The sequence below is a fragment of the Pollicipes pollicipes genome, unplaced genomic scaffold (assembly GCF_011947565.3).
Source record: "Pollicipes pollicipes isolate AB1234 unplaced genomic scaffold, Ppol_2.1 Scaffold_3087;HRSCAF=3621_pilon_pilon_pilon, whole genome shotgun sequence".
Lineage (NCBI taxonomy): Eukaryota > Metazoa > Arthropoda > Thecostraca > Pollicipedomorpha > Pollicipedidae > Pollicipes > Pollicipes pollicipes.
In genome coordinates this window covers 27,744,884-27,757,360 of record NW_023596225.1, presented here as the reverse complement: position 1 = coordinate 27,757,360, position 12,477 = coordinate 27,744,884, and the positions used below count along the sequence as shown (strand labels likewise).

The window sequence follows — 12,477 nt, the reverse complement described above, 5'->3', positions numbered from 1 at the left end:
AGCAGTTATAAGTGAGCCTATTTCATCATATCTGCTGCCTGCTTCAGTGTCTTCAACTGTGGAACATTCCCTTTAATTGGTGCAGAAGTGGTGTGTGCGACCCACGTGAACCTTCTAACAATGTCCCTGTCTTTTTCATCAGCCTGCCCTCTGGTGAGGACACCTTGCCGCACTACGAAAAGCTGAGCAAATCCTTGAAACGAGAAAAGGTGAGCAGAAATAAACCAGACTAGGTCGATTCCTTCAGTAAAATCCGACGGGGTGAGATCCGTCGGAAAAATTTGGGAGACAAAAGTTTGATGCGTTTGATTTCCAGTGTAATGATGTCTGGGGTGAAACGGCAACCGTTGGCCAGTTACTGTGCTGTCCACAATACGGCACATCTGTCGGTAGTATTTTATGTTTACTAGTTGTGAGAATAGGTAACAAGTCAGCTACCTATTTGCGACATATTTGTACTGTTGTTTGTCCTAGAAAGTGTCAGAAGAAGAGCGTAAAAGGTGTTTTTTTCCAAGATGGGTCATGGCCATTATTCACTCCTGTGCCTCTTGGATTTCAGTAAATATTTCGGCGTCATTCCTCATGCTCAGCTACTTTCCAAGCTCCACGTCTGTAAGATTGACCCGGCCTGTTTCTTCTCCTATCTTTCTGGCCACTCCCAGTCAGTCTGCATCTCTTCTCTCTCTCTGGTGACAGAGTGGTCTTCAAGCTGCTCCCCAATACCCAGGAAGTCTTCCAGGGATCGGCCCTTGGTCCTCTCCTATTCACAATCTTCGTCAACGCCCTCAGCCTGCAGGTGCTGGGCGTTCATGTGACCCAGTACGCTGACGACTCCCAAATCCTCACATCCGACGATAAACGCAACGTTCCTTCCCTCATCCAACGCATGTAAACCACCCTGTCCTCCCCAGCATCGTGGTCCCACGCCCACGGTCTCAATCTCAACGCATCCAAACCTGAACTCACTCTCCTTGGCACCCGACAGAACAACCGCGGACTTTCCCCTGTCACCGTACGGGTCGTTGGGGAGACCGTTGAGGAAAGCCTGACCGTAAACAATTTGGGTGTGCTTTTTGGCCGCCACCTGAGCTGGGACGCACACGCCAGTGATGTAGTAAAAAAGCACATCGGTGTCCTGATCGGTCTCTGCCACCTGGGACATTTCATCCTGTAACGAGTGCTAGTGACCATATTGCAGGGTCTAGTCATCTCGCGCGTGAGATACTGCATTGCGCTGACCCCTGGTTTATGGCCAGGGGCTCAGCTGTTAACGAGGCCAGACTGTTTAAAGTAGTTAACTTTACTACCAGGGTGGTTACTGGCCTGCCAAAGAATGACCACGTGTCTCGCGCGCGGGATGACCTGCCCTTTGCCACGCTTCCCCAAATGTGTGGCGTACAAACTGTTATCGCTGGCGCACAAAGTCCGTGAGCGAGGTGACCCGGAGGCTCACCTCACTCACCTGATTGTTTCAAACATACGCTGGCGCGCGGACCAGTTACCCGCATGTGACTACCCGCATGGACCATAACCTGCGCCTACCAGCGTTGCGCACGGCGGCAGGACAGCGGTCCTTTGCATACCGAGCGGTGTCTCTCATCAATGAGTTGCCTGTAGATGTCCCAGGACTGAATTCGGCAAGTTTTAAGCGCACTGTCAGCTCTTTTTTGTGCGATAGGGTTGTCTCATACTGTGTATGCGGGCATACATTTGTGCATGTTTTTATCCCCTATCATCTGCCGCATACAATACATATCACATACAAGTTTTCTTCCTTCCAAGTAGATATGCATGTTGTATAGAATAAGCTGCATGGAATAGGCCGATCGGCTATAGGGAATAACAAGGTCACGGCTCTTGATATCTTTTTGTGAACTGCCATCTGTCAGTCTGGTGGACCTCAGTTCAAAACCTCCGTACAAAAGTAAAGCCATTGAACTCGCACGGTGCCGAACTGTGTTATGCCTGAAGACGGAACACATGCAACACCTACTTGAAGCACACACTTTTTCACCCCTGAAGCCTGCACTCTGTCCTCCATGAAGCACGCACTTTTTCACCCCTGAAAACCACACTCTGTCACTCCTGAAACCCGCACTCGTCGCCCCTGAAGCCCGCACACTGTCGCCCTGAAGCCCGCACTCTGTCGCCCCTGTAGCCCGCCCTCTGTCACCCCTGATGCCAGCGCTCTGCCACCCCTGAAGCCCACACTCTGTCAACCCTGAAGCCCGCACTCTGTCAACTCTGAAGCCCGCACCCTGTCAACCCTGAAGTCCGCACTCTGTCAACCCTGAAGCCCGCACTCTGTCAACCCTGAAGCCCGCCCTCTGACACCCCTGAAGCCCGCACTCTGTCAACCCTGAAGCCCGCACTCTGTCAACCCTGAAGCCCGCACTCTGCCACCCCTGAAGCCCGCACTCGTCGCTTCTGGAGCCCGCTCGACCGCCGATCCCGTTGTGCCAGCACCCTGTCAATCCCCGGTCTGTGTCTGTATGCAGGCACAAGCAGCGGGCGCCGGCCGCGAGGTGCGGCTCTGGCGTGTGATGTGGCGCACACACCGGCGCCGCCTGCTGCTGGGCGGCCTGCTCAAGCTGTGTGGCGACCTCTCCGGCTTCGTGGCGCCGCTCGCGCTCAAGAACATTATCGAATTCGTGATGCTACACCAGTCGGGCGAGCTGCAGGTGCACCACCTCGAGAGCGCCGGCGTGAGTAGTACCGCACCAGCCGCTGGTGCCGCGACCTGTCGGGCGCGCGGCCCGCCCTCACGCCGCGTGTCGCCGTTGGAGGTCGGACGCTGGTGGACAGCGAGACGGGGCTTAACTCTCACCTTGAGCGGAGAAGCAGCGAGCTCAGTGTGGAGGTTTTGAGCACATGAGTCCTGACACATACATTGCTGGACATTGTGACCGTCCGCATCCCTTCCGTTGTTTACGAAGTTCTTACACTGGCCCGTCACTGCTTTCACACAAGGAACAGGCGCCTGTTTTTAAATCCCGTGAAGTGTATTTTATGGCTGCATGCCAAACCTGTGGGACTTTGCGAAGTCCTTCACACTGCCATGCGAGAATCGGCCGACTCCTGCGGCCCGTAACGTTGTATTTTCCGCAGCAAACATTAAAGGCTGTGTGTGGCTGAGCTGTGTGCAGTATTCGCTTTTTGTTTGTAGCGGACCGTCAGCAGTGGCTGTTCCGGACGACTCTGGCGCGTCGCAGTGACGTGTCGTGCAGCCCTGCCGCTCCGCCAGGCAGCCGGGGTCGTGACAAGAATCAGCGCTGGAATGCGGGCCAACTTTAGGATCACGTAGCACTCAGGATGGCCAGCGTAATACCCCTGCAGCGCTTACGTGCGCGCGGTCCCATGCATGCCCAACGCTCGCCCGAAACGGGCTCCCAGCCTCACCGTTCACACGCATCTCTGTCTGTCCCCAGTACCTGTACCCGACCGTGGCCGACTTCCTGTCGAACGGCTACGTCATGTCGGTGCTGGCGCTGGTGGCGGCGCTGGCGCAGGGCACGTTCTCGCAGTCCTGCACCCACGTCATGGTCACCGAGGGCGAGCGGCTGCGCGCCGAGGTCCAGGTCCGTCCGCGCCTCGCGCGGCGCAGCTGCCCGGCGCCGCCAGGCGGCAGCACAGGCTCCGAGCGCTCTCCTTGGCGATCAGCCGTCGGCTTATGGCAGATACGCTGCGCAAGAAACAGGCATGCGTCAAGGCAGCGATGCTTGCGTAGTTCCTGTGTGCTATTAGATACATGCGAACGGAGCCCTTGCCAGAAACTCAAGTCGGTGCGTGGTTCGTCTGCGAGCTTTTGTGTTGTGACGGAAGCTGGAAGCTTTCACGTGAATTGTCTGAAAACGTATGGCCAAACATCATGCCTTTTGTACCGAGCTGAAAGTAACTTTATATATTTTTAACCCACACCCACACCCTTGATAATACCTTAACTCGCACCAGCGAGTACCAGACTGGCAGCGAGATGCCCTCGCTTTGAGAACATTTGTCGCCCACCAGTGGCTTGTAGGTTCAAGGAGACGTTTTCGCTTGCTTCGCTGGCGGGGAGGTGACGCTGCTGGTGTGGGTAGCCTAACCCCCAACAGTTTATCGTTAACCCGAGTCTCGACAGTGTGAGGTGGTGTCAGTAAACACAGGTTCGAGGCCATATTTTTTTCTTACGGGAGAGGGAGTACGTCAAATGTTCTTCGAATTCCAGCCAATTTTTACCGAAGCCCTGCGAAATCGCCCAGTGTTTATTGTAAACCTTGTGGCTCAAAAGGGCCGTACCCCCCCCCCCCCCTTCCCCCTCTCTCACCATCCATTGGCTATATCTCAGAGTTAACAAGATACGTTGCTTGCAGCAACATATCATTGGTTCGCATCCCAGTGATGCACAGTGTATCCCATTTTTCTAAGATTTCAGTGACCGCCTCAATCGGCAGTCTCGCGTGTGCGGTATCACTATATTTACCGTCGCTCATGTTTAACTTCTTCCCAGCTTTGTGGTATGTTTTCGATAGCTTGTGTACACAGAAGAAGCTTTCGATAGACAGCTTCTGCACAGCTCGTTTCTCCTACATGTACCAAAGTGTCACCCTGCCGAGTGCCAAAACATGCCCCGCTCGCCAATCCTGTGAATGGCACCGATAACAGGCGGCGCGGGCTTATGTGGTGGATCGCCGTGAAGGCTGAATCCGTCGTTTGCACGACTCTCGTCGCGATTTGTGCAGCCGTATGCGCTGTGTTGGGCTAAAGAAGTGTAGACAGACAAATTCACTCTCGGAAATTAGTCAAATGGATTATCACCCAACCACACACTGTCGCCCACCAGTGTTATAGGCATTCAACCATTGTTCCGGGGACACGAACCCGTGTTTGCATGTGTGGAAATGGGAGGGGGGGGGGGAAGGAATGGCCACTGACAGCCTGAGTCACAGCAGCCGCGGAAGTCTCCAGCAGTGACTCAGCTGGTCCGACCGGCTACTCGGAGCAGGCACGGCGCGAAGGTGACGCGGACAAAAACTGTCCTGATTGGTCGATATTTGAGTCGCCCAGAGGCCGCAGAACATCCGGGCGCGTTAGACGCCGGAAACCGCAGTGGCGCAAGAGCGCCACTGCGGCAAATTATCAGAGTGGATAAAAGTCGTGTAAATGCGCAAAATACAGTCGACCATGGGCAGCTCCGTATGTGCTGTGAGAAGTTGTCTGGATCGTACGCGGCCTGAAGAAGAGAATTAGCAGCACTGGTGGGTTCAGTGCTCGCCCGAGCTGTCGCTGGGCCTCGTGACCTTGACTGCGGCACGGCGAAGAATGCGGGCAATTCTCGTGGTCTGCGCAGGGCCGCCTGGCTGCAGTAATAGTCTACTGAACATCCGCAGGCGTGTTTTATTGCAAAGCTCTGAGCTGACCTAACCGACCCAATGTGCTGTAGTGGAAACCTCTTATATCATGGGGCGTTGTTGTTTTCAGCGCGAAATCAGACCTCCCAGACCCAACGATGGGGACCTTTCTGAACCCAGCGATGTGGGTCTTCCTGAGCCAAACGGTGTGGACCTCCCTGACCCAACGATGGGGACCTTTCTGAACCCAGCGATGTGGGTCTTCCTGAGCCAAACGATGTGGGCCTCCCTGAGCCAAACGGTGTAGACCCCCCTGAACCGATCGATGTGGGCCTTCGTGAACCCAACGATGTAAGCCTCCTTGAACCCGTCTGTGTAGGGCTCCCTGAACCCGTCGATATAGGCCTCCCTGAACCCGTTGATGTGGACCTTTCTGAACCCAGTGGATCGGCCCATCGCTGTAGTTATCCCCTGGATGCTGCAGGAAACGGTCGGCAATGCTGGCTAGACATCTGTCGCCGCCCAGGGAGCATAAGCCCTCACTAACAAGGCTGATAGTCCCCGCGTTACGGCGAAGACGGTGAGCGTCACACGGCCCCGTCTCGCGCGGCCAGGAGCCATCTGTCTGACCCGAGCTGGAGTGTGGTGCTGCAGCTGAGGCTGGTCGGTCCGCCGCAGGCTCTGGTGTACGAGAAGTCGCTGAAGATCCCGACTGCCGGCACTGACCACGCGACGACAGACAAGTCGGACACCCTGCAGCGGCCCGGTAAATTAGTGGCCTCGATCGTGAGACTAGGCCGTCCACAGGCGCGCTGCCTATTGATAGCGAGCGTGGTGCCACAGCCTACCGCGCTGACTAGGCCTGAGCGCATCGGAGTCAACACGGCGGTGTTTTGTGTTTCAGTTTGCATGCTTATTTATGACGATGATATCGACGGAAACAGATTTGTGACAATTTAGAAGGACTTACCCCGCAGTTTTCTCCGCTAACGTCAGCGTGTTTGCAGCATTGCAACACCTGCAGAAATCAACCTGTTCAACATCCTTTTACAAACCACTTGAGCTTGAGCACTTATCGCCATTGAAAGAATCGTATGACATCGTTGAGTTGTTTCCTGACTGTCCGACAGCAGGGGGCCAAGGTATCGGCGAGACCGGGCATAATGACCACGTCGACTCCGGCAACATCATCAGCCTGCTGTCGGAGGACGCGGCCAACCTCTCAGAGCTCATCTGCCAGTCTCAGTACATCTGGGCCATCCCGCTGAAGGTGAGGACTGCCCTGGCAGGCACTGTGTGGACCTGAAGACGCGTACAGGTATTCAGGGTGGCCGTGAATGCCAGCGTTTATTTGCCCTGGGGCATCCCTTTGAAAACCCGGGAAGTATCAGTCGTAGTGTCGTTCTATGAAGGTCGTCCTGGATGTGCCAGAAGAGCATACGTATCAATATAAAGGCCTGTGGTGGCAATTCAAAGCGGCGTTATCATGAGGCCATCCCTGATGAGGTGCGCACCCTAATGCCAAGAAGGTTAAGGCAGCCTTTAGCCCGTTTTTTGGCCGGCAATGGTCGGCCAATTCTACTCCATGTGGGCCGGTCCACCAGCTGTGTGCGAACGACGGCGGAGGCGCGGTACCTTCCTGCCCCTACATCCCGCCGGTCAGGGACCTCTGCAGTCCAGGGCGGGCGTGCGCGACTGCACGAGGCATGACTAGACAGAATTTCACGAGTCGCCGGGCCCACACCAGCGCCAGTGGCGTTACCACGACGGGAAGCCGATGGATGGGTGGGCGCGGGGGAGGAAATGGCTCATGGAGCGAAGCATGTGGCGCCGTATTTATGGGCTGTTTCGACCACAGCGGGATTGTCCCATACGGTGATTCTGACATGACCCGGGACACGACTGCGCATTTGCTTTGGGTTTTATGGGGTTTGTGCCGGCGTGACTTCTCTCTGTATCGTGGCCTGGGTTCGCGCCGTCACGTACCTGGCGCCTAATATTGGTAACACCCAGTCAGTCTAGAATACGTTTTTAGAATGAACATGAAATCCCACATGGTTTGAGACGGTCAGCTGATGCGGTGCGTGAGAGCAGTGTGGCCCTTGCTCAGATCATCATTCTGCTGGTGCTGATACACGGCCAGCTGGGCATCAGCGCCGTCATCGGCTGTTTCGTGTCCATCTTCCTGCTGACACCGCTGCAGTTCGTTATCGTGAAGAATCTGCAGGCCAACAAACACGTGCTGCAGGTGAGCGGAAACAGTAAGGGGAAAGGAGGGAACGGACCGTCACGTCAGTATATTGCAAACTAGACCTGTGCGTCTGGTCCCATTGGCGGGCGCAAATCTCAGAAATGTTGACAGAAATAACGTCCAGGGGTGCACACGAACATGTGCCTAGACATTGCCAGAAATCCTAGTCCGGAAAACAGCTCCGAGATCCAACAACAAGCCAGCTTTCCGAAGCTGAGCTCGTCCGCTCCAGCACCATGCTTGACTGTGCTGCAGGCGAAGAGCGACGAGAGACTGAGCCGCTCCATCGAGTTCGTCAACGGCATCCGCCAGCTGAAGCTCAACGCTCTCGAGTTCGCCTACGAGAAGAAGATACAGCTCGTCAGGAAAAACGAGCTGAAGCTTCTCATGAAGGACTCGTTGTTTTGGGCCCTGAACAGTGCGTAAAGGCGATGTTCATGCTCTACGTTGGGTGTCCGAAGGCTGGAATGCCATGCAAATGTCTGATGAGTGTGCAAATGCATAATAATCTATAAATTGGCATACGGCAGTTGAACACCATAAACTGGCATAGGCATTGGACAACGACCTTGAATGTACAGCGTCATGTATTAACTAGACATATTTTTGGTTAGATGGCTTTAGTTGTTATCAGTTGTTATCAACTAGTTGTCATCCCCTATGATTTTCATCACCACAGTCGTTCTCATTTATCAGTGTCTCTTGCTTCCATGCGCCACTATCGGCCGACCGGTTAACCATTCCTCCGTTTTATCGAGCGGAGGCGCCGCCTCGCTCTGACCCCTGTGACGTGGCTGACCCGGCATGAACCCTCCCGCAGTGTTCCTGACGCAGGCCTCGCTGACGGTGATCACCATGACTACATTCGGTCTGTACAGCCTGCTGGAGAGGACAGCCACTCGTCTCCTCCCACGTCTTCAGCGGCGTGGCCCTCTTCAACCAGCTGACTGTGCCGCTGTTCGTGGCTGCCCAAGATCGTAAAGGCGATCATCGGTGCCTGGGTGAGGTCCGCGCTCGGGCTGCCAGCAGTGAGCTCCTGCGCTCGGGCTGCCGGCAGTGAGCTTCCGCGCTCGGGCTGCCGGCAGTGAGCTCGCGCTGGCTGCCGGCAGTGAGCTCCCGCGCTTCGGGACTGTCCGGCAGTGGAGCTCCGCGCTCGGGCTGCCGGCAGTGAGCTCCTGCGCTCGGGGCTGCCGGCAGTGAGCTCCGCGCTCGGGCTGCCAGCAGTGAGCTCTGCGCTCGGGCTGCCGGCAGTGAGCTCTGCACTCGGGCTGCCGGCAGTGAGCTCCGCGCCGGGGCCTGCCGGCAGTGAGCTCCTGCGCTCTGGCTGCCGGCTGCCAGCAGTGAGCTCTGCGCTCGGGCTGCCGGCAGTGACCTCCGCGCTGGGGCTGCCGGCAGTGAGCCCCGTAGTGGGACTTCTGGCAGGCTCACACCAGTCTGAAGCCACGTGTATCGCCATGCTGAAGGATAACTCGACAAGGGAGGCTGGCTGGATGTCTCACCCGAGACCGTGGGATGCGTAGCACGGGTCCTATGGAGCGTCCTGTATCGGGAGCGTTTGTACATTCGCCAAAGCTCACGTCAGGATCCAGCTTTGTATGGCTCAGCAGTCTGGGAATAGCCGGTAGCGAGTCTAGCTAAAAGAAGCATCGCATGCTTCGGGTTCTGGTCTGAGTGGAAGTGGCTCACAGATCCCTTCCTCTATATCAACACCTGACTGGAGAAGTTGTGTCACAGGGCCTAATTTAAGCTCCGCTGTAGCTGTGATGTACAACGCCACTTCCTCTCCCGGTGTCCCAGAGCTCTAAAATGACAACTGCGAACGAACCGGCAACTCGAAATCTAGTGTGCGGTGTTTGCACAGAGCATGCAGCGCTCGTGGCGTGTGGTGATTTATGACCGCTAACCGTTGATCGTAAAGCAGCGGATGTAAACAGTGAGCCAACGCGCCGTGTGTGGCGTCGGCCAGTGACGGCATCGCGTCTGTGTCTGTGGCCGCAGGTGAGCATCGGCCGGCTGGGCGACTTCCTCGGCCTGGCGGAGGTGGAGTCGCTGCGTCGGCAGTCCCCCGTCTCAGGGGACGCCGGAGCCAGCCGCGCAACCCTGGTGGGTGCTCCTTTCGCGGCGCAGCTCCCGCACACCGCACCCGGGGCACTGTGACCGTTTGGCGGACTTGGCAAGGGGCACGGGCTGACGGCGTGCTGATGTTGGCACGTGGCGGCAGCTGATCACGCTGATCTCGTGCATCTGAATGTGGCAGCATGTTTTAAGTGCTATCTTTGCTGTTTTGTGCTTTTTGCGTTATCCATTCACTTCAATCTTTCTTTTTATCCATTTTTTCACCCACGTTTTCAAGCCTGCGGTTTCTTGTAACAACGTTGGTTAATCGCGAGCGTTTTTTGGTTCACGTGCCTAGCCACAATGCGAGCACAACGGCGCCTTCTCTCGCAAGTTTGACCCTGGCGTCCCGCTGTGGGGCCATTCCACGCTTTGTTAGTATACTTTGGTTCGGTTTTCATGGCATGCGTACACTAGACCACTGTGTATCTGTGGCGTTCAGCCAGGCGTTTCAAAACCGAAAGGGAACGCATCCTGTCTGCGGGTGTAACAATAATCTTACCTCGGGTGAATGTGGGAGCGAGGTGCCGATCTTTTTAAGACACTTCTTTCCATGCAACGTCCAATAAGCATATCTGTCATAACACTTTACACACGTCGGGAAGGCTTCTTCAGTCTCTGTATTTGAGTTCCTGTGCCGGCCTATGTAAGGTTAAAGCTTACTCGTGTACAATCATCACACGCCGAGCTCCCAGTGGATAGCTCTGTTGCTCAGGTCCAACGCGTCCGACATCTCGCTCACCGCCGTGAGAACAGATAATGCCAGCGGCGTTAATATTTGCATGAGTCAGCTAAATCCCACGGCTGGTATATTGTCCTGTTATCCGCTGCGAATAGCACGTGACGTCCGAGGTCCCTGACGCCCGACGACGCTGCTCCCGGCTGTCTCGGCGTCTGACGCCACCTGCACCGTCCCCAGCAGGGGCCCACCCCATCGCTGTCGACGACGACGACGGGCAGCCGCTCGCCGGAGACGACAGAGCGGCCGGACTCGCTCGACCTCTCGCCCCCGGAGGGCCCGGCCTGCCTCTGGGGCAGCCAAGACTCCGTATTCGGCCTGCAGAGCATCCCGGAGGCCGACGAGGAAGTGGACGCGGCGGCCGTCGCCGGTGCTGTGGCCGCTGCGGTTTCGAACCGACTGGCGGCCGACGGCCAGCCCAGAGCGAGCCGCATGGCCGCCGGCGACGCGGCCGCGCAGACTGACGACGTCCCGAACGGTGGGCCGCCGCAGGGGAACGGAACAGAGGACGACGCCACAGACGTGCCGCCGCCGACCTCCTTCGCCTCCGCCTCCGCCTCCGACCCCGCCACGGACAGGCAGGAACCGGGACGTAACAGGCCAGTTCGCGTGCTCCAGCCACTGAACCTGCAGGCGGTGCGCTTCGCCGTGGACCCCGTGGAGCCAGATATGGATCCGGATGGGGAGCCGGCGGCGGCGCGGGAGGCGCCGGTGGTGCGCGTGGAGCAGGCGTGCTTCAGCTGGCGGCCGGACGGTGAGGCCGACACGCTGGCTGACATCAGCCTGGTGGTGCCGCGCGGCCGGCTCACCATGATCGTCGGACCGGTGGGCAGCGGCAAGTCGTCGCTGGTGGCCGCACTTCTCGGCGAGCTGCGCCGGAAGAGCGGCTCGGTCACCTGGGCCAGGTGAGAGGGAGACGCATCGCTGGCTGGGCTGCGGGGTGGCCGGGTGTCACAAGCTAAATGGTGCCATATGAGGAAACAGTAAGTCTTACTGATAAGCCTTTCAACCTTTCCCTGCCAGCACCTACCGGCGACATTCAGCACTGGGTCAGACTGACACGCAGTCCATGGCACTCCTGATGTCACTGTCGCCGCCGCGTTGCCCTGGCGCTGGTGAGCACGTTATTGTCGCCGCCGCGTTGCCCTGGCGCTGGTGCGCACGTCACTGTCGCCGCCGCGTTGCCCTGGCGCTGGCGCACACGTCACATCGCGCAACACCAGACCGTCGCGCCGCGGCCTCGCTCCGACTGAACCTCGTCTGCCGGCAGCTCGGCTCCACTCGCCTACGCCTCGCAGTCACCGTGGCTCTTCAACGACTCGCTGCGCAATAACGTGCTGTTCGGGCGAGGAATGAATCCGCGCCGCTACCGGCGCGTGCTGGCCGCCTGCGCGCTCGATGAGGACATCATACTGCTGGGGCCGGCCGGCGACAGCACAGTGATCGGCGAGCAGGGCGTCGTGCTGTCCGGTGGGCAGCGGCAGCGCGTGGCCGTGGCGCGCGCGCTGTACTCGAACGTCAACTGCGTCATTCTGGTGAGCCCAGGTCACGTGGTGGTGATTTCCTTGTGCGTCGGGTGTCCTGAATCATGTGCAATAGTGTCAGCCGTAGATTTCCTGTGCTTTGTTTATGACATCGGATATGCCGACGTTGAAACCAGAGTTCTCTGTAGACAGGCCTTGTGAGGTGACTGTTAATCCTGCGACCCGAGTGGTTCCGACTAAAATGAACTTTCGCCAGCCTGCTGGATAGGTCGAGCGGTTGTGCGGCGTCACATGTAGGTGACCGATCAGCGACTGGAACCGTGAATTTTCGCGCCCGCCGCCGCATTAATGTCAGCCAGATGCTGGCACAAGGTGTGGAGCGAAGAGACTTTTATGTGAAGCCGGATGGCGAGGCGTGGTCTTTCGAGTGTGCTCAATGATAGCTTGGTGGCGGCCTCTTGCTGCCCAGGACCGGCCGCTGCTCTAGGCTGCTGCATTGCTATCACTGCCCCACGTGCGCCAGAGCGTTTGTTTAGCACCAGCGCAGTATGCTCACTG

At 57.4% G+C, this 12,477-nt stretch overlaps 1 protein-coding gene across 1 annotated transcript in view; it reads left to right on the top strand.

Moving 5' to 3' along the window:
- The window catches only part of LOC119089989 (ATP-binding cassette sub-family C member Sur), a 36,916-nt gene that overhangs the window by 11,943 nt on the left and 12,496 nt on the right, over positions 1 to 12,477 (top strand). Inside the window, exons 3-13 of the mRNA XM_037212788.1 lie at positions 143 to 209; positions 2,499 to 2,705; positions 3,261 to 3,578; positions 6,009 to 6,190; positions 6,291 to 6,600; positions 7,441 to 7,578; positions 7,837 to 7,999; positions 8,402 to 8,482; positions 9,488 to 9,684; positions 10,616 to 11,340; positions 11,706 to 11,970. Of these exons, the coding sequence (XP_037068683.1) occupies positions 143 to 209; positions 2,499 to 2,705; positions 3,261 to 3,578; positions 6,009 to 6,190; positions 6,291 to 6,600; positions 7,441 to 7,578; positions 7,837 to 7,999; positions 8,402 to 8,482; positions 9,488 to 9,684; positions 10,616 to 11,340; positions 11,706 to 11,970 (2,653 nt within the window). The remainder of the gene's footprint in view (positions 1 to 142; positions 210 to 2,498; positions 2,706 to 3,260; positions 3,579 to 6,008; positions 6,191 to 6,290; positions 6,601 to 7,440; positions 7,579 to 7,836; positions 8,000 to 8,401; positions 8,483 to 9,487; positions 9,685 to 10,615; positions 11,341 to 11,705; positions 11,971 to 12,477) is intronic.